The sequence below is a fragment of the Neocloeon triangulifer genome, unplaced genomic scaffold, assembly GCF_031216515.1.
Source record: "Neocloeon triangulifer isolate White Clay Creek 2 clone unplaced genomic scaffold, ASM3121651v1 ptg000012l, whole genome shotgun sequence".
NCBI classification, from domain to species: Eukaryota; Metazoa; Arthropoda; class Insecta; order Ephemeroptera; family Baetidae; genus Neocloeon; species Neocloeon triangulifer.
In genome coordinates this window covers 6695140-6718423 of record NW_026775554.1, presented here as the reverse complement: position 1 = coordinate 6718423, position 23284 = coordinate 6695140, and the positions used below count along the sequence as shown (strand labels likewise).

At 38.5% G+C, this 23284-nt stretch overlaps 7 protein-coding genes across 11 annotated transcripts; 3 read left to right on the top strand and 4 right to left on the bottom strand.

Annotated features, from left to right (window-relative positions):
• The first annotated feature begins 432 nt into the window (after nucleotides 1–432).
• On the top strand, nucleotides 433–3798 carry LOC132196726 (uncharacterized). Its single transcript, XM_059619561.1, has 4 exons — nucleotides 433–718; nucleotides 2037–2549; nucleotides 2605–2729; nucleotides 2846–3798. The coding sequence occupies exons 2-4, from the start codon at nucleotides 2216–2218 to the stop codon at nucleotides 2966–2968; spliced, it is 582 nt and encodes a 193-aa protein (XP_059475544.1). The 5' UTR covers nucleotides 433–718; nucleotides 2037–2215; the 3' UTR covers nucleotides 2969–3798.
• Nucleotides 3019–5374, bottom strand: LOC132196725 (eukaryotic translation initiation factor 4E-like). Its single transcript, XM_059619560.1, has 5 exons — nucleotides 5275–5374; nucleotides 4774–4946; nucleotides 4130–4307; nucleotides 3933–4072; nucleotides 3019–3755 (listed from the first exon to the last, which is right to left on the bottom strand). The coding sequence occupies exons 1-5, from the start codon at nucleotides 5311–5313 to the stop codon at nucleotides 3641–3643; spliced, it is 645 nt and encodes a 214-aa protein (XP_059475543.1). The 5' UTR covers nucleotides 5314–5374; the 3' UTR covers nucleotides 3019–3640.
• A 114-nt stretch (nucleotides 5375–5488) lies between these two features.
• LOC132196720 (protein downstream neighbor of son homolog) lies at nucleotides 5489–8871 on the top strand. 2 transcript variants are annotated; one of them, XM_059619553.1, is made up of 10 exons: nucleotides 5489–5714; nucleotides 5775–5972; nucleotides 6085–6321; nucleotides 6383–6578; nucleotides 6641–6751; nucleotides 6802–7040; nucleotides 7093–7271; nucleotides 7324–7537; nucleotides 7744–7942; nucleotides 8002–8871. In XM_059619553.1, the coding sequence occupies exons 3-10, from the start codon at nucleotides 6101–6103 to the stop codon at nucleotides 8332–8334; spliced, it is 1692 nt and encodes a 563-aa protein (XP_059475536.1). In that variant the 5' UTR covers nucleotides 5489–5714; nucleotides 5775–5972; nucleotides 6085–6100; the 3' UTR covers nucleotides 8335–8871. The 2 variants fall into 2 exon arrangements, with proteins under 2 accessions (XP_059475536.1, XP_059475535.1); XM_059619552.1 differs by having other exon boundaries at nucleotides 5489–5720.
• Nucleotides 8403–12793, bottom strand: LOC132196719 (E3 ubiquitin-protein ligase ZNF598). Of its 4 annotated transcripts, none has more exons than XM_059619550.1 (11): nucleotides 12684–12793; nucleotides 12252–12469; nucleotides 11812–12048; nucleotides 11194–11405; nucleotides 10889–11134; nucleotides 10431–10722; nucleotides 10178–10375; nucleotides 10034–10126; nucleotides 9206–9556; nucleotides 8907–9155; nucleotides 8403–8732 (listed from the first exon to the last, which is right to left on the bottom strand). In XM_059619550.1, the coding sequence occupies exons 2-11, from the start codon at nucleotides 12423–12425 to the stop codon at nucleotides 8550–8552; spliced, it is 2235 nt and encodes a 744-aa protein (XP_059475533.1). In that variant the 5' UTR covers nucleotides 12426–12469; nucleotides 12684–12793; the 3' UTR covers nucleotides 8403–8549. The 4 variants fall into 4 exon arrangements, with proteins under 4 accessions (XP_059475533.1, XP_059475531.1, XP_059475532.1 ...); XM_059619548.1 differs by having other exon boundaries at nucleotides 8404–8732; nucleotides 10025–10126; XM_059619549.1 differs by having other exon boundaries at nucleotides 8404–8732; nucleotides 10025–10123.
• Nucleotides 12794–13310: 517 nt separating this feature from the next.
• LOC132196721 (casein kinase I-like) lies at nucleotides 13311–18441 on the top strand. The gene is made up of 8 exons (XM_059619554.1): nucleotides 13311–13491; nucleotides 14772–14862; nucleotides 14921–15031; nucleotides 15082–15230; nucleotides 15288–15516; nucleotides 16053–16223; nucleotides 16285–16433; nucleotides 16797–18441. The coding sequence occupies exons 2-8, from the start codon at nucleotides 14787–14789 to the stop codon at nucleotides 17121–17123; spliced, it is 1212 nt and encodes a 403-aa protein (XP_059475537.1). The 5' UTR covers nucleotides 13311–13491; nucleotides 14772–14786; the 3' UTR covers nucleotides 17124–18441.
• A 118-nt stretch (nucleotides 18442–18559) lies between these two features.
• LOC132196723 (L-xylulose reductase-like) lies at nucleotides 18560–19836 on the bottom strand. Its single transcript, XM_059619558.1, has 5 exons — nucleotides 19676–19836; nucleotides 19353–19611; nucleotides 19088–19295; nucleotides 18830–18947; nucleotides 18560–18756 (listed from the first exon to the last, which is right to left on the bottom strand). Exons 1-5 carry the CDS (start codon nucleotides 19743–19745, stop codon nucleotides 18650–18652), a joined length of 762 nt encoding a protein of 253 aa, XP_059475541.1. The 5' UTR covers nucleotides 19746–19836; the 3' UTR covers nucleotides 18560–18649.
• On the bottom strand, nucleotides 19774–23036 carry LOC132196724 (ADAMTS-like protein 3). Its single transcript, XM_059619559.1, has 6 exons — nucleotides 21372–23036; nucleotides 21183–21300; nucleotides 20851–20974; nucleotides 20669–20786; nucleotides 20129–20452; nucleotides 19774–19853 (listed from the first exon to the last, which is right to left on the bottom strand). Exons 1-5 carry the CDS (start codon nucleotides 21468–21470, stop codon nucleotides 20216–20218), a joined length of 696 nt encoding a protein of 231 aa, XP_059475542.1. The 5' UTR covers nucleotides 21471–23036; the 3' UTR covers nucleotides 19774–19853; nucleotides 20129–20215.
• Between the last annotated feature and the right edge of the window lie 248 nt (nucleotides 23037–23284).

Below are 23284 nucleotides of genomic sequence, written 5' to 3'. Positions count from 1 at the left end.
CGCCAGGTCGCGCCTCGCCCACCTCTTGACCAATCAATGAGCCCGCTTTACGTCACGCGATCACCCCACACGGATGTAAGCAAAGGAGATACGTGACGCCGCCATATTGAAACTTCTGCACCAAAAGCCGGTATTCGCATTATTGGCATCTTCTTGCTTTTTATCAGTTCAAAACTATTCGCGATCTAACTTCAATTATCCTCATTGTGGAATTGCACTTTGATTGCCTTAATAATCCAAGCCTATCATGCTTCTAATCAAGGGCAGGGGCCGTTGATTTTCAACGTGTCTACCAATAAGTATCTTCCTTTGGCCTTCACATTTTTATTGCAGATCCGTCCCAAAAATTAACCGGTGGTGCCACCTTTTGGTGCAATTGTTCATTTTACCCATTTTACAGTGCACAATCCAATCCATCCAAGGAGGGTTGGTCTTTTTAGCATAATAGCTTGTTTATCTTTTTCCGTCTCCCGTTTCTCAGAACTTTTGTCACGATTCTCGTTTCTTCTAGCCTTATCAGCTATAAGAAGATTCAGGAAATACGATAAGAAATGACTTCAGCACATTTCGCTTCTGACGCTCCGAGGAAACGAAAGTAAACACAGCTGTTTTTGATAGATAAAAATAAGCCACCGAACTTTGAGAATTGTGCGTTTTGCTCGAGTCGCAGCCTGTTGATCCAGGAGCTGTTGCTTTAATTTTTATTGCAACCATCGAGGTAATTATTGTAAATTGCTAGAAGTATAACATTTAATCGTACGCCCACGTGTCAGAGTTGTCAGACTGTCAGATCTGATTCATTTCATACACAAGTTTTGCGTAAACCCGTAAACGGGTAAAAGACGAGATTAAAAATAATTGCACCTCTCTTGACAAGCATGTTTTGCTAAAATGTCATTTATAATAATTAGTAATTCAATTTGTGAGGATTTTTTTTAATTGGCGTCTGCCTCCTATAGGATGTAATATATTTGTTAAAATTAAACTTTTCTCTCTCGTAATTCTCTAAGTTTGTGTGAAGCAGCTCGTCAAGAAATGATCTCCTAATTTATATATGTAATGTCGCACACCTATGGTGTTCTTTAATAAATTCATTCAAAATTAAACTTTTTATGTAACGCACAAAACACTGCAGAGTACCAATAATTGTGGTTTCAATGTAATTCTCATTCTTTGAAAATTTGCGGCTCAGAACTAGATATATAGACATTCATTTTTATTTCCTTGATATTTATTTAATTGCAAATGGACGTGTGTCTGTAAACACAAATGATACTTGTGGAATTTGGAAATTATTATAACAAAATTTTGAATAATATAAGTAGCGGTAGCGTTTATATTTGTGTATTTTATTATTATAAATTTTATAAAGCTCTTCAAATTATATCTAAATAATTTTACGAAATCTACTTTTGCACAACAAAAATCCCATGCTTTGTCAAATTTATTATATTACCGAATAATATAATACGTATTATTGGTTTAATATAATATAAAATTGTGTTTAATCAATATATTCATTTTACTGGTTTAAAATTTTTTCACTCTAAATATTACATACAATATTTGAAACAAATTTAATAAAACTTTTTCAAACGCTGTGAAGCGATTTTTGCTTGGTTGCTAGATTATATTTTCATTATAATTATTCAAAATCAACGTATTTGGCAATTAAAATACAAAAATCCTAACTCCACCGTTGCTAAAAATTAGTAATAAATTTGCGCACACAATTCGAACGCTAAATTATTACCGAATTTTCTACTTCAAGGCATTCAAAAAGCATATTATTATGTAAATATTTTAATTTTTTTATTTATTGCGCTTAGAAGAGCGTACTCAAGTCATCTTTACCCAATTTTCATCAAAAATTTGAACAGGATTTGTTTTTGCTAATTTTGCCTATAACTTATTTATCATGAGGCCATAAAATTAAAACCGTTTTAGTTGATTGAAGTACTTCAATCTTAGGCTTTTTAGCATAGGAAAGGAAATCTTTCAATATTTCTGACTCACATTCAATATTTTTTCTGTAGCTTCGTCTGCCTGGGAATAATCCATCCTAGTGGCGTGAACGTGAAATCAGTTTGGTGGAGTACCAAGAAACTGCCTAGTGCGCGTATCCATTCTTTCCTCTTACCAAACCAATCACTGCACACTGTGCGCTCTTTTGGACTACATTCTAAAAATTCAAATTACATATCCAAAAAAAACAATGCAGCCCTCAATTGAAACCTCGTTTGAAGAGCTAGTGAACAAAATCTTGGATCGAGTCGAACAGCAAGCAGAGCAGCAAGAAATTTTGCAGAGCTACCTGAAGAACCACTCTGACCTATTTGACGTGAGATTCCGCAGCACTTATTTGGATGGTAAATTGTCTAAACTGGTGTTCGAACTGGTGCGCACCTGCAGTGTTGCCGAGGACAACATTGAGTTGCTGTCTGACATTGTCCAGAATGACCAAGATTTAAAGAAGGCATATGACCTCCACAAGAACCGAATCATAGATAAATACAATGTACAATGTGGAAATCGCATTAACCCTGAAGGTCGAGTTTAAATATTAAATGTATTGTGAAAAAATAATTTTGTTTTAATTTATAGTTGTGTCCACAATATCAGAAAAAATTGGCAAGAAGTGGATGGAGTTTGGACACCAGCTAGGTGTCCCAGATGGTATAATAGATGATCTCGAGAAAATTCCCAACTACCAAGAGAAAATTGAACGGGTAAATTATATTCATCAATGGGGTCATAAATTTGATCTTTCGTACGGTTTAATATTTTAATACTAGTAACAATAATTTATGATTGGCATAATCTCATATCTGTTTCATAATTGCAGATGTTTGCGTGGCTTTCAAAAGACAAATCTCGGAGCGAACAAGAGAAATTGATATTAAAAGCTTTGGAAAAGGCTAGGAGGACCGACCTGAAGGAAGAGGTGCATGACTTAATATACAAGTAATTTACAAGAATGGGGCAAGTAAGGTTATTTGTTGGCAGTAAAGGCTCGTGTAATTTACAAACAACTTTTATTCTCAAGTCATACCTGTTACATGCTCAAACACAATTCTTTGGCTTGAGTAAAAAACCAGGCAAGTGGGTGTTGCTCGTCGAGTGGTGACATTAATCGCAAATAGCTACACCTTAATTTTGATTAATTATCATCTTGGAAACCAAATTCATTAATCAACGACTTCCTACATTTAGAAAAATACTTACAATTGATTCACCCACTGATTATATAGAAGTTCCTTATACAAATACACAGACACACTCGACCAACTGCCAAAATCAATTACATATTATTATTCTCAATATTATTCAAGCTATACATAAAGAATAACCGCAATTCTCTTTCGCCACAACAACTCGTTATGTACAAATTGAAGCTTCCTCAGGATTCAAGAGCAATTCGTAATAAATAGGATTATTATTCCAGCACTGCTTGGAGTGTGTGTGTGTCACTAGCAACGTAACCATTCGGAAGTAATAGAAACAGAGAGAAACGAAAGAAGTAGTAGTCCTCTTAAAAAAGCTCAGCAGCCTTAAGAGTTTATCTTTTCCTTTATGTCTGAGTGAGCACTCGCAACAGTCTTCAGTTCGTTCGCAAAGTCCTTTCGAAGCGCGAGGGCCACTACACCTGATGTCTGTTCTTGATCACTGAGCTGTTCTTCACCGTCAAGTCACGGTGCAACTGATAACCAATCAGAACCTTGGCTGGGATGTTCAGCCGGGACTTTATGCGTTGTCTGAAATCACAAAACAGAGTATAAGCAGCAGTAAAAATGAATTATGAAAATTAGCCTTTGGTTTTAAATCTCTATGAAATTAAAATTGTTTAAAATAAATAGTAAATTCAAAAAGTTTCTTTCAACTTGAATTGATGGTAGCAGCAACCCCCAAAGGCAAGTAAAAATAATTTATACCCAATCTCCATAATGCAGGTGGTGCGAGTGCCATCAGCAGTCCAGATGCCAATTTTGTCGCCCTTGGGCCGTATGTTCATCACAGCGCCGTTGACCTCGTCACTGTACTCATCAAAGGCCTCACCAATCATGCATAGCATCTGCCAAAAAGTATCTAGTATAAATATGGAGTTTGTGTGTTGGGGACAAACACCGACCACTTCGAGCCAGCAGTTGTTCAATTCAGGGCCACGTTGCTTTTTCTCAAGCGACACAAGCCAGCGGCCGCCGTTTTTGTTTGCAGGGTCTTCCCACATGGGTCGTATGCCCTTCTTGAAGAGCGAATAGTCAGTACCAACCCTGAGCTCACTGGCTGGCTTGATGTGATTCACCAGCCTGTGGATATCAAAGTAAGATCAAAATTACGGAGGAAGAGAAAAATTATAATTTGAATTCTCTATTGGTCTTGTTCTATTAAAGTTAAAAAAAATAAAGCAATTGTTTCATTTTAAATCTTCAGCCTCCTATAATCAGTCAAACCATAGAATTATTTGTATCGGCCTTAGACCAGTAAATAAAAGTGTATTGGGTCTAAGTCCTATTAAAGCGAGGATTTAAAATTTTTGGTAAAAGTACCACCATACTTTATATAATCTTGTCTTTATCGGTGCACACTGCACATTAATCCAATGATCAACTTTGAAATAACATAAATTAAAATTTTCAATAAATAAATTATGCTCTGCAGTTAGAATTTTTACCTTGGACAACATAATTCATAAAGATATGTTTTTGGAGACCTCTTCATTTTCAGGCTCACATAATCTCATGGGATAAAATTAGAAAATTGACAGAGACTTACGCCCAGAAATCCTCAACGGTCTCGAAATTGTAGATCTCAACCTGATTGTCCTCCCAGGACTTGGTACGGTCATTCTCATAGTACCAAAGCGTCCACGAGTTTTGCAGAGGGTGCTTGATCACGTCACGAGGCACGTCCCCCATGGGCTTTGCCTCCTTTTGCTCTTGCTCCATCTGAAAAAAATATGCGAATTAGAGATTTTAAGATTCAAATTTTGAAATTTTCAGAAAAATTGGATGAACCGAGAACCAAGTGGCGAAAAAGTAGCACGCGCTAAAGGGCAACGGCACCCAACCAACCGAGAACCGACCATATGAGGTCAACGATTGGAGGTATCCACGTTTTTGCCCCGGTGAAACCCCGTGCTTAGTTTCAACGTCGGTCTAGCATGGAGGAAGGCCGCGCCCGCTTAAATACCAACCACCTTAAGCTAGACAAAGGTCAAATATGACAAGTAACCGCACCGCCGAAAAGCAATTCACTGAAATTTCAGCAATTTACCTCTTCAGGAGCCTTCGTATTTCCGACAGCAGCAGCCATGTCACCGCGATTATTCGCTAGAGAATTTTCCCCACACGGTCGCCGTTCCGCGGCCAACGCCCTCTTTCGTACAATTCAATCATAAATCGTTCTGCCAACCTATTATTTTATTTTTCAAAAATGTTTTTCTATAGATATCGTTTTGCATTAATGAATTTTAAATTTTTCGCTTAATTTCATAAATTAAAATTTACTTGAAATATTTTTAATTACATAAAATTGATTTTCCCTTGTGCAAGTAACGGAATTTAATTTTGTTAAGTTGGTTTAAATGCATTAAGTTTCAAAACAAGTGCGGTAAAGGTAAAATTGTCAGATTTTGATTTTTGTTTGTGTTTGGGAGCTCAATTCAAGGCACATCTCGATCTTCATACTTTTAAAGCTTTTGTGATTCTAGACTTGTATTGGTTATTCGTATTCTTGAATTCTTCTACAATATTTTAACCTCATTTTTAATTTAGGGGATACCGGGATAGGACGCCGCGGAGGACTTTTCTGCCTGAATATTTAAACACGGTGCAAAAAATTATTACATCCATACATTTAAGTTTTATTGGACAGAAGAGACAGAAGCAATACAAAGTATTGAGCTCCGCTGCCATAGAGACTACAGAGAGAAACCTTTCAAACGGAATGCAACGCTCAAATTGAATAAGAAAGTTTGTGTGCATTATTTTTTAAGCTTCTGTGTCAATGCTCTTCCTCGCTCTTCCTATTAATTGATGTACATTAAATTAAATTTTTTTGATAATTACAGTATGTATTTTGCAGTATCAAAATTTTAAACATGGACAAGAATTTGAACAAATCACCAACAGTATGGACTCGTCCCGCTGACGTTATGAAAATGCACAGAGTGAAGAAGCGAGCTCTACAAGCTCGTATGTTGGACAATAGCACTGTCTCAAGAGGGAACATACTTGACATCCTTGGGGATAACAAAGCAGCGTCCAGCAATGAAATTGAAAAGCCTGATGAGGCTGTTGAATCACGCCTCAATCCATTTCGGTTTATAACCAAAATTAAAAATTTAATGTTAATAAATCTTCAAATTTCTGTGCATTTTCAGGAGAGATTTGACTAAAAGGTTTAAGGCTTCCTCTGGCAGTTCAATCTCAAACTGTGACCTTGATGCCTCAAATGACAATACTCTGTTTCAATTGCTCAACCAGTCCAGCTCGAGGGACTCGCAACAAGGCCCGAGCAAGGAAGCTCTCACAGACTCTTTTGCAGACTTCTTAGATAAAATCACCGGATCCCAAATCGTACTATACACTTCACCTAAATTTCATTCTGGAATTTTAATTGACTCTATTATTCCTCATAGGCTGCAGAGTCTCTAAAAAAGAGGGACTCTGTCCTTCCTATTGACTGGTCGCTCAAATCTAAAGTGAGATTTTTCTCAAAGAAACCACTTCCGTGGAATCAAAACCTGAAGGTTGTTTACGATTTTTTTTCTTTATTTGTTACTTTCAAATTTTTTATTAGATGCTGGACGAAGCATCAGGGACAACTGCCTTTGCAAGATGCATGGATTTGAAAAGTTCAGAGACCTCACCATCCATCAGCACAGGCATTAATGCTCAGCTGCAGCAGACATGTCTGACATGGCAACACCCTGCCTTGCCGTGGCTCTCCCTGTTTCCTAGGACAAATGCCGATAAAAAACAGAAGAAAATTTCTACACCCTTAGATCAAATAATAAAAGATGCTCTACACAATGCTTGGTTTGATGAACTTTTATTCAGTTATGAGGAAGCTGTGTAATTAATCTTGTAGGAGAGAAAGTTTTCGGTCATTGCTGCAGCTGGTCAGAGCGCATCAGTGCCCCTACTTTTACCTTTGCGCAAACAAGTTCACATGTTTGGTGCGAGCAGCCGGCATTGGTGGCTTTGAGGAAATAAATGCAATCATATCACCGACCACCTCTGGCTTTAGGAGGCTCCTGCAAAACGATGGTATTATAATATTTAACTTAAAATGTACTAATCAAATGAATTAATCAATTAGAAATATCCTTCACGCTGCCGTTGCAAAAGGAAGGAGTATCAAGTAACTCTTCGCCTGGTGACCTAGATGAGTCAAGAGATGGCCAAGCAAGTGACACTGATCCCATTGAAGAGACAGAGGACGAGGTGGATGATGAAGAGGCAGTCGAGTGGTTGCAGAGCATTGGTGTTGCTGAGGCAGAGATCAAGAAATTAAACTCGACACAAAGCAAAATGTAAGCCATCACTAAGGGCTAATTTTGTCTTTAAACAAACATCCAGAATATTTAACATATCAGTTTAACAAAAATCATTTGAGAAAAATACAATTTATAGTTTGACTAATTAATATCACCTTCTTTTAGCAGCATCACATTTTTTAATTTTATTCTTTCTTCTCTAATTATGCCAGTTTTAAAAACCATTTTTTTTTTTTTTTTAGTAAAAATGCAAAAACCACACAAATTGATCAGAAGCCGTCTTCAACTGTAGTTGTCCAAACAGATGCAGAAGTCATGGCTCTTTTCAACCTTTTGTTGAACTGCCGCAGCATAACAACTACCATTGGCACATTGGCAGGGATTCCCCCAACTCTATTAGCTCCCGTTGCATTCCACGGAGCAACGTTAGTGCCTCTTTTGGTAAATAATATTATGACTTTTGGTGTCCTATTGAACTGTAAGAAAAATTTAATCAACAGGTGGGGCAAAAGACTGTAAACATGAAGGGGGAGCAGTTTTTCAGTGCCGAGATTGTTGGTCCTGTTCTTCCACATACTCTACGAGAGCTGTGTGCACAGTTAGAGGCACACCAAAGCCAATTCTCCATGACTAGCTCCATCGTGGATCATAGCAAGGCCTTTTCGACGCTGCCTTCACCTGAAAAGCCACCCAGCACAAGCGCCTTTGCTCAGGAGAACCTTAGGGACTGCGGACTGACCTCCTATTCGCTGAAAGCTTTATGCCAAGTGGGCCCAATGTCTGTGCTGGCTGGGGTTAAATTCCAAAACAGCCAATATGTGTGCCATGACTGAGTTTCATCAAATTAACAATTATTAACTAACTCATGTGCCTTGGGAAATTCATATTTAAGGAATAAAAAGTTACATTTTATTGAAATAATTTATTTCACTTAACGAGGCAGAAGTGTAACAGAATGAGCGCAATATATTTTTGTTCTTATTGCTATAAGCACTCGTATCAAAGTTGTATAAACATGGATTAATTTGTCTTCTTTACTAATTATTGGTCATTTTTTTGAAAGTGTCCATGTTGGCGTCTTGGGTGCGCCGTCATTTAGAGACAGCGATGGGAAATTATTGTTGAGCACGTGGCTGTCTATGTGTGCTTTCTTGTCCTTGGAACTCAATACCTGGCCGCAAGTCACACACTCAATGAAATCACCTTTTTGACCATGTGCCAGCCAAAGCTCCTAAGAGATGCAATTTTGAGGTTACATTGTGTTAGAAAATCTGCTCCGAAAATTGGCATTTTTATTTAATATTTTTTTTTTTATGAAAGACCTGCTTTTATCGAGTTAATATAAATTTGATAATTTTATTGCATTTGGATGCCAATTGTTTTTTATTACTACTGTGTTACAAACCTGTTGTTTTCTGATGTCAGGCAAGAGAGCCAATAATTCTGGGAAAATTCTGACAAACTCTTTGTCGCCGACAGACTCTCTACAGTGGTTGTAATACTCGAGCGCCTCTATCTGACCTCGACGGAATTTAGAGGACATCTGGCAAAACTTATTGAAACCCTCTGGCTCTGTCTGCAGAGCTTGTATCCGCTGCACCAACTGAGAGTTCCTCTCCTTTGAATTGGTCGGTTGTATAAAAACACCAGCAGTCTGAAAACCACAATTAAAATCAACCTCAAATGTGAAATAGCGGTTTAAACCTGTCTTATTGGAAAACTCTCTCCGCAACTATTAGTAAAAGTGAGGCCATTGGCGGGACGGGCAACAGAATTAAGGGTGACTGAGAAGCCAGGTGGTGGACTGACAGGGGTCTGCACACATGCAAACCCTGGTGGAGGAGCAACTGATGGGGCTGGTGATGCCAAATCTTCTTGCAGGGCTCCAATTTGCAGCTCCGAGCATTTACGGTCCTCTGTTTTTTTACTCTTTGTCCCACTTGATGTAGCCGAATTTACTGAAGAGTTTGATGATACTTGTGGCAGAGGACTTGTGGAATTCTGTCGTCCCTTATTTTTCTTCTTTTTTGATTTACTTGATTTGCTCTCCTCCGCCTAATTAAAATATTGCATTAAATAATAAAAAATTTGACATCCTTAATTTTAGATGGAGAATATGTAATTAAATGTGATTTGAATTTAAAATCGGCTTTTCCTAAACAAGTTTTTGAGAGTTGTTTATTGTTTAAGAAAAACAATATCCTGCTTTACATGTTTCAGCTGTGGGCTGCAGCCATAATTCATGAGCTGTGAAATCATTTTCACAAGAATTAGCCCGCAGCTGAAACATGTATTGCAGGATATTGCTTTTCTTAAACAATAAACAACTCACAAACCCATTAAGGAAAAGCTGGCTTTAAATTCAAATCACCATGAATCAACCCTCGATCAAGAAATTCTTCTCCAAAATGTAATTAAAATTTCAAGTAGTTAAAATATTATAATTTCACCGTGAAAGAAATTTTGAAAAAATATTTTTTTGTAATTCAGAGAAATGGAGAGTAAAAGGAAAAAAATAATTACTTTACTAACGTCTGCTGGAGCGACAAAGGACGGAGGCTTCACTGTGACTTTGCTTTTGCCATCAACATTTGAACCAAGCAAGTTGCTTTGGCTATGTTGCTGCTTAAGAATAATAATTATATTTAACTCTTAATTTTAATAACTTCATTTTACAGTAGATTGACTTTGGTTCTGCGGTACAACTTTGCCGACTACATTTCCCTTAGGAACAACTTTGCCTTTCCAACTGCTAGCTACTGGCATTTGCTTGGCAGGAGCTGCGAGGGAAGGGAAGTCAGCAAGACCTCTTTGAAGAGGCGCGCCCGAAGAACTTGGAGGCGCCGAGGTCTCTGGTCTCCTTTTATGCTGAACCTAAGAGAATGGTTTGAATAAGGCCTTGATAAATGCATTTTGATTTTTTTATTACTTTGATTGAAAAGTTGTTTGAAAGGTTATTAGCTCTGTTATTGACAGGGCCGCGCTGGAGACTAATGTTCACGTTTGATGATTCGGCAGAGAGAGATGGAAAGTTTTCCTCTGTCATGTTTAATCGTGTGCCACCACCCTTGAATCTAATCACATTGGTGGCTGAAGAAGGTGGCGTAGATGAAATAGAGCCACCCAGAGAAGGAAAATTGTCTTCGTGCAAATTGGGACGGACTGGTTGCTGCACCACAACAGGCTCTTGAAAACCTACTGCACCCTCACTATCCTCATTGCTAAAAAATGGGAGTGAAATTAGGATAGTATTATTTTAAATCGAGATGATAGAATTTTAAAATGATAAAAAATTCCTTGATTTAGTATGTAAAGAGAATTTTGAAGCTGTTCAAAAAAAGGACTCTGCAATAATTTAACTTGGCAAACTACAAATATTTTGCTCACTTTTGTTGTCTTCTGTGAGCATGACTTGCAGAGCCTCTTGGCCTGGGCGCCAGGGTAAACTCTAGTTCCAGAGTTCGAGCCTGTTTGGTAGCTGCCTTGCCTAAAGCCCTGCCGTGGATAGAGGCTCTGTGCGCCTTGAGGTCAATGTCCGACCTGAACACGGAGGTGAATTTTTCCTCCTTGCACTCGCCCTCTTCACATAAATAGTGGTCTGAGCGAAAGTGATCCCTCAAAAATTCGTATGTACTAAACAGGGAAATTTTAATTAGTGCCTGTCAATTTGCACATTAAATCTTTATACTAACGGAAAGTATCGATTGAATCCATCAGCATCACAGAAGTGACAATAATGGTGAGTGCGCCTCATGTGGCGGTACAGCTCATCGTTGTCCATGAACCTTTCATCACAGAATTCACAGAGAGGGTGGCCACGGTGCGAGCGGTCATCAGGGTCACCCCTTCTACGATGTTGAGCCAGCTCCGGGCGTTTGTAGCAGCGACGCTCACACGAAAAAATCTAAAAAATGATGAAAAAAATTAGTTCTCCAAACGTTCAAAATTTTGGCACATTAAATCCAAGCTTGAATGGTCGACTGGTTCTTTAAACCTAAGGTTTCTCAAGTGCATGCTAAATTTTATGGACAGGTATTAATGAAAAAAAAAAATAATAATAAACTTCGAAATTTTTTAAAACAATTTGGACATTCATTTAGCTGCATAGTCAATCAATGGCTAATCGGCCTTTTAGTTATCAATTTCTGAGGTAATAAAGTTTTTCCTAGAATTTTGCCAAGATCTACCCCTGCTTCTGATTAGGACAGCTGTCAAATCCATCTCAACGAGTTTAAACTTTCAATATAAAAAAAAATTGTTTCAAGCTAAGATAAAAAAAAGCGTGATTATTAATATTTAAGTCCATTTGCCTTAAGATTGGCTACACAAAGATCACAGTAGAAGAGCTCATGTTCCTTGCGCATGTGGTCCTTAAGTAAATTGAAGGTTCGGAACTCAGGTTGGTTGGCGCACATCTTGCACGAGTGCCGCAGCAGTTGGCGGTACGCTTCTTCTGCCGTGGAACTCGAGAACCCGATTTTGTACTTTTTTTCAAAAAACCTCTGCTGCTGCTTTTTATATGGCTTCACTTCCTCCGCAAACACCACCTGTCAATTTAAGATGATAGGTTAAAATCACCGAATAAGGAATTGGAAACGCATCCCTATATATACAAACAAATAAAATCTTTCTTCAAAATTTTAATCAACATAATTCTTGTTTAGATGAAATAATATTGTCAACCCAAAACAAAATTTAGCAGACTTTAAGCAGAGATATGTATTGCAGAATATAATCAATGCATGCGTACCCTGGGCATGTCCTGTCTGCAGATAGGGCACTCAGTCTGCTGGCAGAGCACACGCATTCGAGTGGAGCACTCGAAGCATACAGGGTGATCACATTCGCCCACAGAAAAGATCTCCGACTCTTTGAAGCACACCACGCAAGTGTTCGCATTTTCGTCATCATCACCGCCAGCCATCCTCGTTTCCTCAGTCACAACAGTTGTCTGAATTAGACAGCCTCCTATGAGTATGACGACAATTATTAATAAATCTTATTAAATCTTATTTTACGCAAGCAATAAATTATAGCAAACAATGAAGATCGAGTGAAAGTGGGACGCAGGGACACATATATTTTCCAAATTTATTGAAATGCGGGTGTTTTGAAAAACGGCATGATTGTTAGAGAAAGCACAGGAGGTTTATTTTGGAAAAAAATTTGAGTTTGGCCTTACCACGACATATTTTTGCACATGCAAATGTGTAGCAAACAGATGTTAACACGCTGCAGTAAATTTTTGTTTTTACGTCACTTTGCAGGTGCGCGATGATGATGATTTTTGGCCTCTTGGCTCAGTTAACAGGCATGCGCCAATTCTACTTTGCTGATTGGCCAATTTAAGCTGAATAGACCAATGGTAATGCCGGAAAAGTGCGCTGGAGTATTAAACGACTTTAAAAATAGAAAATCACAAAACAAAGAGAAAAACTGAAAAATCTTATAATTTTATTTCCTTTGCCAGCTTTGTCCCACTAGACTAAGAATTGAAGGGTATTTTTGGTAGGATAATATTATTTTTTATTCATAGTCACTGCTTTTAATTTCAAAGCAATTGTTTCGCAAATAATGAAATTGCATTATGTATGAACCACTACATATAACACTCGAGGAGGACAGGTGGGAATTCCTAGTTTCGAATCTTCAACAAGTAAAACTTTTTTGATGACAATTTTTGAAAATGTTTCTAAAAAATAAATTATTAACTAATATTAGATGTAATTTTAGTGACAAAATATTTTTAATCGACATTATTATATGAAATAATTGCATATGAGCAGCTGGGCGAGAAATCATTGCTCGGTTGTCGGTCGCCATAACAGTTTTGGTTCGGATTGGATCTGTCGCTCGCAAGAACGACATGAAATATCCCAGTAATCCTGCTTAGAGATCGCACAAAATGATCTCGTGACTTGGAAATTGGCTTGATAAGTGCATCAGCTGTAGAAATCTGCGCATAGTTTTTCCACAGAGAGCACGCCAAGGTAATTAGACGGACTGGAAAAGTTGATACCTCGGAGTCTACTTTGCCCCGATCGGCCATTTATTATTATCATCTGGTGTTCTGGCCTCCGCATCTATTTTCCGTGTATTCCAAACTTTGGTTTTACTTCTTTTTTCGGAAATTTTAGTTAACCACAGTGCATTATTTCGATTGACTCTATTATTCTAAACAGATTTGATTTGAAAATGCACTTTCCTGTTGTTTCTGCTTCAGTGAATACATATCTATGGTCAAAAAAGTGGAAATTTATTCGAAGATTTTTTTATGTTTTTATTACGACTTTTTAGAACGAATGCTGCAGACTTGCTCTGAGTCCTTCCAAGGACTGAAATGCCGAATTAATTTAAGTACTCTCTATTTGCCCTCCATGTTTTGATTATGGTTTGGGCAAAACTTTGCTCTGAGCATTGTGTAATGTGATTAATTCCAGGAAGAGCGTTTTACTTTACGTAATTTGACAACACTTGACCTTGACGAACATTTTGATCAATGTGTGTAGAAAAGTCAAATGTTATTTTATTACACCCCGTTAAGATGATGTAGTCTTTAATGTAGCCTAAATATGCGGCAAATTAAAAAAATAATCAAATTTTCTATTCTAAATAACGTTCTTATAAAAGTGACTAAAACAGTGGTGTACATATACACCAATTAATTGTACAGTAAAAAGAAATTATTGTGCAATATTTTTCATAGGATTCTCCAGTAGTTAAAATAATGCTATTTACATAGCAAAATAGTTGTACTGAAGGGCCATTGTTCTTAACATAAAAGCTACACCTGCAGTTGCAAACAAAATGGTTGAATATTTTGCTGAAATTTGAAAATTCTATTTCAAAAATATTTACTTGGTTTTTATGTCATCCTTAAATTTAAAAGTATGTGCACTTTAGTCACGATGTTGGCGCACATCGTCAAGTTGTTAATCCTTTTTTCTTTTTTTTTCTAATTTTTAAAATTTTTTACCTATCGAGTGTAGAATAAATAATAGTATTAATAATACTACAAAAAATAACATGTACACTTTTCTTCAAATGGGTCTTTTGGAAGACAGAGTGGACAGAAATTTCTGGGTAACAATTTCTTTGCAACAATACACTCAATGTAAATTTCTATGCGGCCAACAATCGTTTTTTCAGTCTCCATCCTCATTCTAATTTTAAACCAACAAAAATTCTTCAAGTATGCTTGAAAAATATATATTATTGTTCAAATCGTTGTTGCTGATCTACAATTTTTATAATTTGTTTGATTTGGCAGCCGAGTCCCAAGAAAATGGAGCTCCGGGTGGGCAACAAGTACCGTCTTGGGCGGAAAATCGGAAGCGGTTCCTTCGGTGACATTTATCTAGGTATTTTTTCATAAGTTATTCAAATGTTGAAGAAATAATATAATGAAAATTTTATCAGGGACCAACATAACAACGGGGGAAGAGGTGGCCATCAAGCTTGAATGCATCAAGACAAGGCACCCTCAACTGCACATCGAGTCAAAGTTCTACAAGATGATGCAGGGAGGAGGTACAAGATTGTAAATTTAAATAGGTCAGATTAACTAATTTAAATTGCAGTTGGAATTCCGATGATCAAGTGGTGCGGCTCTGAGGGCGACTACAATGTGATGGTCATGGAGTTGTTAGGACCCTCACTGGAAGATCTCTTCAACTTCTGCTCCCGCAGATTTTCTCTCAAGACTGTGCTGCTGCTCGCAGATCAACTGGTAAATATTTTTTTTTAATTTTATTTTTGTGACTCTTAAAATTGAATTCACTTGCAGATTAGTCGAATAGATTTTATCCACTCGCGCAATTTCATCCACCGCGACATCAAACCCGACAACTTTCTCATGGGCCTCGGCAAAAAGGGCAACCTGGTCTATATCATTGACTTTGGATTGGCTAAGAAATATCGTGACGGCCGCACGCACCAACACATCCTCTACCGCGAAAACAAAAATTTGACTGGGACTGCGCGCTATGCCTCTATCAGCACCCACCTGGGCATTGGTAAGAGATTAATCTGGCTTGTTGATCAAATCATAAACGATTTTTATTTGTTTATTTTTATGAAGTTGCTGACGAAAAATTTCTTTTCATGATAAAGGAAAATAGATGATGGATATAGTTTTTCATTTGAATTTTTGACAACACGCTTTTGTCAGCTCTCGAAGAATGAAACAATTCTAAATTCTTTAAAAATAAAAATCAATGAAAATTTGCAATGCAATAGTAAAACACTACACATGACACCGTCGGCACCTATCAAAATCTTCTTTCCCTATTTTTTGATATCCACAGAATTGCATTAAATTTTTTTAAGAACTAGATTTGTGGTGATTTGAATTTAGTCGGTTTTTTCTGGATGGCTTTTGCAAGTTGTTTATTGTTTAAGAAAAAAACAATATCCTGCTCTTTTTTCTGCTGCTTTTTTTAATAAAAAAATCACCAGAGTAAACCCTCGATTGTGAAATTCTACTACAAAAACTAGATTTAGTTTTCCAATAGGAGAAGCTGAAATTTATTTTCCCAAATTTATTTTTTAGAGCAAAGCAGGCGAGACGATTTGGAGTCCCTGGGTTATGTGTTGATGTACTTCAACCGTGGCTCACTGCCGTGGCAGGGCTTAAAAGCTGCCACGAAGCGGCAGAAGTACGAACGCATCTCTGAGAAGAAGATGGGCACACCCATCGAGGAGCTCTGCCGAGGATACCCTGGTAATACAATTGATGAACTCATAACCATAATGAATTCTAAATTTAATTGCTAAATTTTCAGCTGAATTCGCAACATATCTTTACTATTGCCGATCGCTAAGGTTTGAGGAGCGGCCCGACTACAACTACCTGCGTCAAATGTTCCGTTCTCTCTTCCACCGTCAGGGCTTCACCTATGACTATGTTTTTGACTGGAACATGCTTAAATTTGTGAGTATCAAAGAGCATGTTTTTCACTATTATTGGTCAAGCTAAATATATTCAATTTTTTTTTTTTTTTTTTTTAAATTTGATATATATTATAATCTTCATGCTATTACTGCTACAGAAAAAAAAATTAGTTGCAAAGTGTCTTTGTTGATTGCTTGACATGTATCTTAATAGAGAGCAATTTCCCTACTTGAATTTTTTAAACTGGAAGTGCTTGTACTGCTTACTTAAATAGCCTCTTTTAACTAATATGTTTTTTTCTCATTTTTCAAATGAGTTCTAATATTAAGTTTAACTAAACTCTGAATAATGTTGTTAATTTAAATGAATATTGTTACAGTTGGTTTGTGTTTGCTTTTTCAGGGAGCTTCTCGTTTGGGACAGGAGGAGGCAGGTCGCGAGCGGCGCTACCCAACTCGAATGGGTCAGTTTGTGGGCAGCCAGCAGCAGCAGCAGAATGCGTCCGGTCAGCCAGGTGCTGGAGTGAGTGGCGGAGGCGGGGGTGCTTCTGGCAGTGCACGACACCCAAAGACAACAGCAGCAACAGCTGCTGTGGTCAGTCCCATCGAAACAACATCCCGAACCCCTGCACCTCCCCAACAGCAACCACCAGGACTGGTGGCTGTGTCTCCAGCGGCGGCAACCGGCGGAGCCACAACAGCGTCGCCATCCTCAGGTAAAAGACGGTAGTGGCGCTTTGCACCAACGGAGCGAGGCGCCTCCCGCTGCAAGTTGCAATCGGCGCCCCTCTGCTGCCAACGAGCTGCTGCCCTCCGAATAAGTGAATTAATTTCAGACTGTGATCAAATTATTCGCCCCCAAGCCAAGCTGGTCCATTAAAAATGGCCTATACACGTGAACTTGATCGTTTATATGTCCCTTCGATCGAATTTCTCCAGCAAGTTGGTTCGACTCTCGAGTGAACCGTTCGTGGCGCCGCCGACGCCTCTCGACTGACATCCATCCCTCGGCGTCGGCTGGCTTCTGCTTTTTCTATTTTCCTCCAGCCTCTCTGTCGGGTTTGCTGAAACCAGACGACTGATGATCTTTCGTTTTAGGCGTATATTATTTTTCTCCCCCGTGATATGTGGAACTTAGGTTTTCTCATTTTTTGCAGTGTTAGTTTAATAGCTCACTGGAACTTGCGTTGGAGTTAATGGTTTTGATTTAGTAGCAATTCACCTGTAACCAGAATATTCTAAATTAGCAATCAATCTGATCTGACATTTCCTTCAGAGATTGTCTCTCCGATGCTAAACTAATTAAAATTAAATCACCAATTCCAAACTCGTCCAGTGCGCCCTCAAGAAATTGATTTTGCACATCACCGTGAAACTATTCTTGTCGCTGTATTTGCTTCCATTAGATTAAACAATTTCTTATTTGATACTGAAACTGATCGAAGAAATATGGTTCTTATTAACCTAAGAAGAAGCATTGAAGTGTGACTGAACGAATTCGCTCTGCACTTGTAAGTACTTAATAAGCTGCTCTCTTTCCCTCCCGAGAATGGAGAAGTGGTTGATTTTTGTTGACCCCGAGAGGTCAGATGGACAAAACGACCAGCGCCGCCCTGAAGTGTAAATAATGCGGAGAGGATTGAAAAAGAGTGGCGAGCGCTCGGCTTGAACGTAGAATGGAAGCTTCTGACCGCCGGCCGGCGTCAGGCTGTATCATACACCTTGTACATATATTTTTATACTCGATGTGTGCGACAAAAACGAATTGAAATGAGAAGAACCTGGTGGTGATTGCGACTCGTCCGAAATGAAAGCAAGAAAGAAAAGAGTGTAAATATACAAAATAGACGTTCGAGATTGATCGTTATATCGCTGCCTTATGATAATTAATACTGAGAAAGAAAATTGTAAAAATGTGTTTCCTTGTCCGCGAGCCGATTTTAGGCACGGGTTTTGAATTTTTTTTATATAATTTTGTTGCAACAACAAAAAAATTTGATTGAGAAAAGTTGTAAAATAAAAAAATAATAAAAAAAAACATGATGTGATTCATGTCTATCAATTGCGATCTAACAGGAATTGTATTGATTCTACGTTTAAGGAAAGAGTATAACACATTATTTGTTGTGATGTATACAATTTTCGGGTATTAAAACGTCAAAGAAATCTAATAATCAAAACTTTAATTTGCTTGAAGAACTCGCAAACCAATATTATCCTAATTTTTTATCCCTGCTTTATCTGAATTTGCCACGGTCAGGTGACAAGGAAGCCACCGTCAACTGGCAATGAGCAGCCGTGCACCATGGCGGCGGCGGAGTCGTTGAGCAGGAAAAGTACGGCTTCCACCACATCCTGCTCCTCTACCGAAAACAACACACGGGATCAATTATTATTAATTCTCAAGCCAAACTCGTTCGTGTAATAATATGTCACCTGCAAAGCGCCCCACTGGAATGCGTGCCAGCATCGGGCCAGCCTTGACTGGGTCGCTCCAGCCCAGCCGACCCATCGCCGTCAGCACCACGGTTGGATTCACGCAGTTCACACGGATCTAATAGCAAAAAATAAAATAATTATTTTTTCATCGAATGCACTTCGCAATTTATGAACTAAGGCCTAATTAAATTTTCTTTTAATATCCAGAATAATCGATGAATTCTGTTAAAACTTTCAAAATGAGAGAAAATTAACCTTGTGCTTGCCAAGCTCAAGAGCCATGACCTTGGAAAGGGCATCAAGAGCTGCCTTGGTGGAGCAGTAAACCGCATGGTCAGCCAGGGCTCTCTGCGAAGCCTGCGAGGAAACGTTGACAATGGCACCACTTTGGCCTCTTCCGATCATGTCTTCAGCCACCATCTGACTCACGTTGACCACGGCCTTGACGTTAACCCCAAACGACCTTTAATGCATATAAAAGAATCAAATAGCTGATTCGCAGTTATGCTTTTCTCATTACTGGTCAAAGTGTTCCTCGGAGACTTTGAGGAAGGGCTCGAGCTGCGCTACGGCCGCATTGTTGACCAGGCAGTGCACACCCTGGACGGCCTCCTTCAGCTGAAGCCTGGTGGCCTGCCAATCGGCCAAATCGACGCAGACGGTGCTCAGACTGGCGCCGAGCTCCTCCTTCAGCGAGTCGAGGTCACGCTGGCTGCGGGTCACGGCCACTGGCTTGGCGCCCAACTGCCACAGACGCACCACCAAAGCCCTGCCAATGCCTGCAGGATAAAATTACTATCCGAGCTAAAAATTAACCTCCAAATACTAGTAAAATTTTTAAACCTTTTCCGGCGCCCGTCACAAGGACCTTCTTTCCCTTAAAAAAGGCGTTGTGAGTTCTTCCTTCAGACATGCCGACTAAAAATCAAACTGCTGCGGAGGCTGTTTTGTTTTTTCGTGCCTGGAAGAAGATTGGTGCTCCAACGGCTGACACAATTGGAGAGCGGCAAATGAAAACAAACTTTGATCGCTCTTGATAAGAATATAAAACCAAAGAAAAATAGCAGCAGCGCGAGAGCAAAATTATGAAGATTTTTATATAAAAAAATGCATACCTATTTTTTTAAATGCTTACATAAAATTGAATTGTTTAAAAAAAAACATTATATAATTTAATTATTATTGAAAAAAAGATAAAACCGCATTCAAAACAGCTTTATCAAAAATAATATATATGATTTTTTAAATTAAACTTTGTGTAGCATTATTTAAATATTTTATTATGAATTAACGTACATCATGGATCCTCAAGCAATAAAATTTTTCTGCAGTTTAAAAAACGATTCACATTTTCAGTCTTTTGCACAAGCGTTCATCTCGCTCTCAGCTACCAAAAAGGAGAATTCTGAAAAGAGCGGCCGTCAAACTGGCCAAACCGACGATTGAAGTTGTGAGGACTGCACTTGTGGCGGCGCCGTTTGAGCCTTTTTTGGGGTCGTTAGAGCTGCCTGGACTAGTATCCACCTTGGCCAAAGTCTGCGGACAATCGGGTAGTTTGCAATCGATCGGGGTCGGCGTCGGCGTTGGTCGCAGATCCGGTAGACACATTCGCTCTGCCACCTGAAAAAAAAATATATTCAAGCACAGAGAAAATCATACAAATGGCGATCATAGAGAAACAAGAGAGATTATCTGTTACGAGAGCGCGGCCTGTTTGTTTTGGATGGGAAAATATAATATGGAAAAGGCTTCCCCTAAAGGGTTTGTAAAACGTGCGAACAAGCTTTTATATTTATATATGTGTATATATATGTATGTGTATAAAATATTCCTCGCCTCAAGAAAAACAGCCTGTCCGTTTGAATTCTTCGATTGAACGTAGCACTTTGAAACTTGCAGCACTTTGCCAGAACCACAGGACCCGCTGCAATCTGAGTAGTTAAATTGCCGCCACCTATGGAATTGAGTGCAATATGAGATTTCAAACTAAACTTAAAAATTAAGTGCTTAATTAATACCTTGGTGAGAAGCAGGGCTGTTGGCCGCAGGGCTTGGTCTGCTCTTGGGGCTTGTCGCCGTTGCATGAGGACTCGTCTACTCGCCAGTCGCCCTTCATGCACACCGCTACTGACCTTTGATAAGCTGCAATCCACACAAAAATTATATCAACTTCTCTTAAATTAGTGCATCAAAAAACACTCAAATGTTGAAGGAGAATTTCACATAAAGCGTTAAATTAAATGCTTTAATTTTGTATTTAAAGAAGTCATGGCCGGAATCAATTTTGGATTGAAATTTTTTTATTTTTAAATGTGCGCTGTTGATTAATCTAGAAAAAATTTTAACTTACAGCCGCCGCACGTTATTTTGCAGGGCTCATAAATTAGCCGCCAGGCCGCCGTCCCTGGAAGCAGGCCTGCAATTTGCTTCTCCATCTTTTTTCCATTGGAGTTTACGACCAAATTTACCTGCTTCCGAATATCGATTTTTAATGTAACTTAAATCTTTAAAATAAAAGAATGAAGTTGTGTATATATACCATAACTAGATTATCCAATAAGACGCACATCCCTATGAAAAACGCCGCGTGCGACATCATGTCAACCTGCGTGTGTGATTTGAGTATGGATCTCGTCATGAAATAAACACGGTTGAGGGAAACAGACTACGGGTGCGCCGCCGATATTAATTACAATGTCACGCTAGCTGAAATATTTTTAAATAAGGGATAACCATCTTTCTGTCCATTAATCGATTTTTAGAAATTGTGACAAATGACGTCATTAGGCCTTGCACTCTCGCGCTTTTAATTACTGTTTCAAGTTTGAATTGTTTCTATTTTCATCTCAATTTTACGCCACCATGGAAATATAATTATACAACGCAATAGAAAATGAGTTTTTTAGTTAAGGAGTGTAGCAGAATGTATAGTTGTAAGTTTTTATTTAATTTCATTTTTAAGAGGCATTTTATGTGGATTATTGAAACTCTGCTAGTGAAAAACTAAATTAGAGAATGGGGTTACTCAGTCAGACAGCCTTTATTGCACCAACTTGAATTTACTATTAATTTGCTATTTTTTTTAAAAATCATTTTTCTTAAATAAATACAGATTTGATAGGTAGATAAAGCCACCAGCCTTCAATGTTAGTAAGAAAGAAGTAGAAGAGGAAGAGACTTGAGCTCTTTAAAAAGTTCCAATCAAGTCACGCACAATAAACATCCGCAGACCGACCAACTACTGATTATATCAGCCCGTATTTTATACGGATAGACCCTCTCCTCTGCACTTCCTCTCTATCCTTTGCACCTTGTTCAACTTCATGTAAATAAAAGCAGAAGTGTTTAAAAATCAAAGAAGCCTTCTATCATTAAAAAAGTAACAATATTGTTTTACCGTTATTACTAGTAAGTAATATTAATTAGATTATATAATATCTTCTTAAAAATCGTTATGAATAATACTGTTTTTCAATATATTTTTTCTCATACTCTTAAAAATGTCTCAACGATTTTTGTTGTCGCCTCTATTTTTATATTATACTCATTGTCAGTAGAACCGCTTCTTCTTCTCGTGTCATATCAAACCTAACCTAACAAATGTTTACTGAAGGATGAGAAAGTTTACTCAAAGTTGACGATAACAAAATGTGATACGCATTAATATATTGATATTTCGCGCCGCCAGAGGCAAATTCTTCAACCATAGCGATGACGCCAACAGAATAATTAACATTTGTTTATTAAAACTCTCACAAGTGAACGTAATAAAGCGATACAATTAAACTGAATTGGTTTATTAGACGTTTTTCAAATTTTTAATTCTTGAAGTAAATTTAAAATTGTTTATAAGAAAGAAGATTTAGGATATGTAAATTTTGTCAAGTTGGTAGCAAGGTTGCAGGCGTTGCAGGCTGCTGGCTGCTGTCTCAGGTGTTGTTGATGTCGCCGACCACCGAGTGACTTATGTCTCGGCTCGGATTTGTGTTCAGATCGCGGCTTGGATTGCAGTGAGAACGGAGTTGCGGGTGTCGGATCGCGTGCACCTTGACCGGAAGAAGACGTCCGAGCAAAGAATTGGGCGTCCGACGCGAGCTGCAGCAGGTAATTGCGACGCAAGGTGCGTCCGCCGAGGTGTGGGTGGGGCCTTCCAGCGAAAAACACCCATCGTCGGCCGCCGCACATAGCGGTACATTCGCTGCTGACTAATACCAAGAAGTGGCCTCTTGCACTTGCCACCACGCATTATACATACGGAAAATAATAAGTCCTTAGTCCAATTAGGACCCTGGTGGTGCACGTAGACGTGCGTTGTTAGTTGCCGTCGCGCTGCCCTATCCGATTACGAGCGGCGTTTTGGTACCCAAGTCAGTTTTAAGGGCTCCCCCAGGTAAAAAGCGAAATCGCTTGCTTTCCCTTCTCCCTCTGATCGTGTTCTGGCCAAAATTAGAA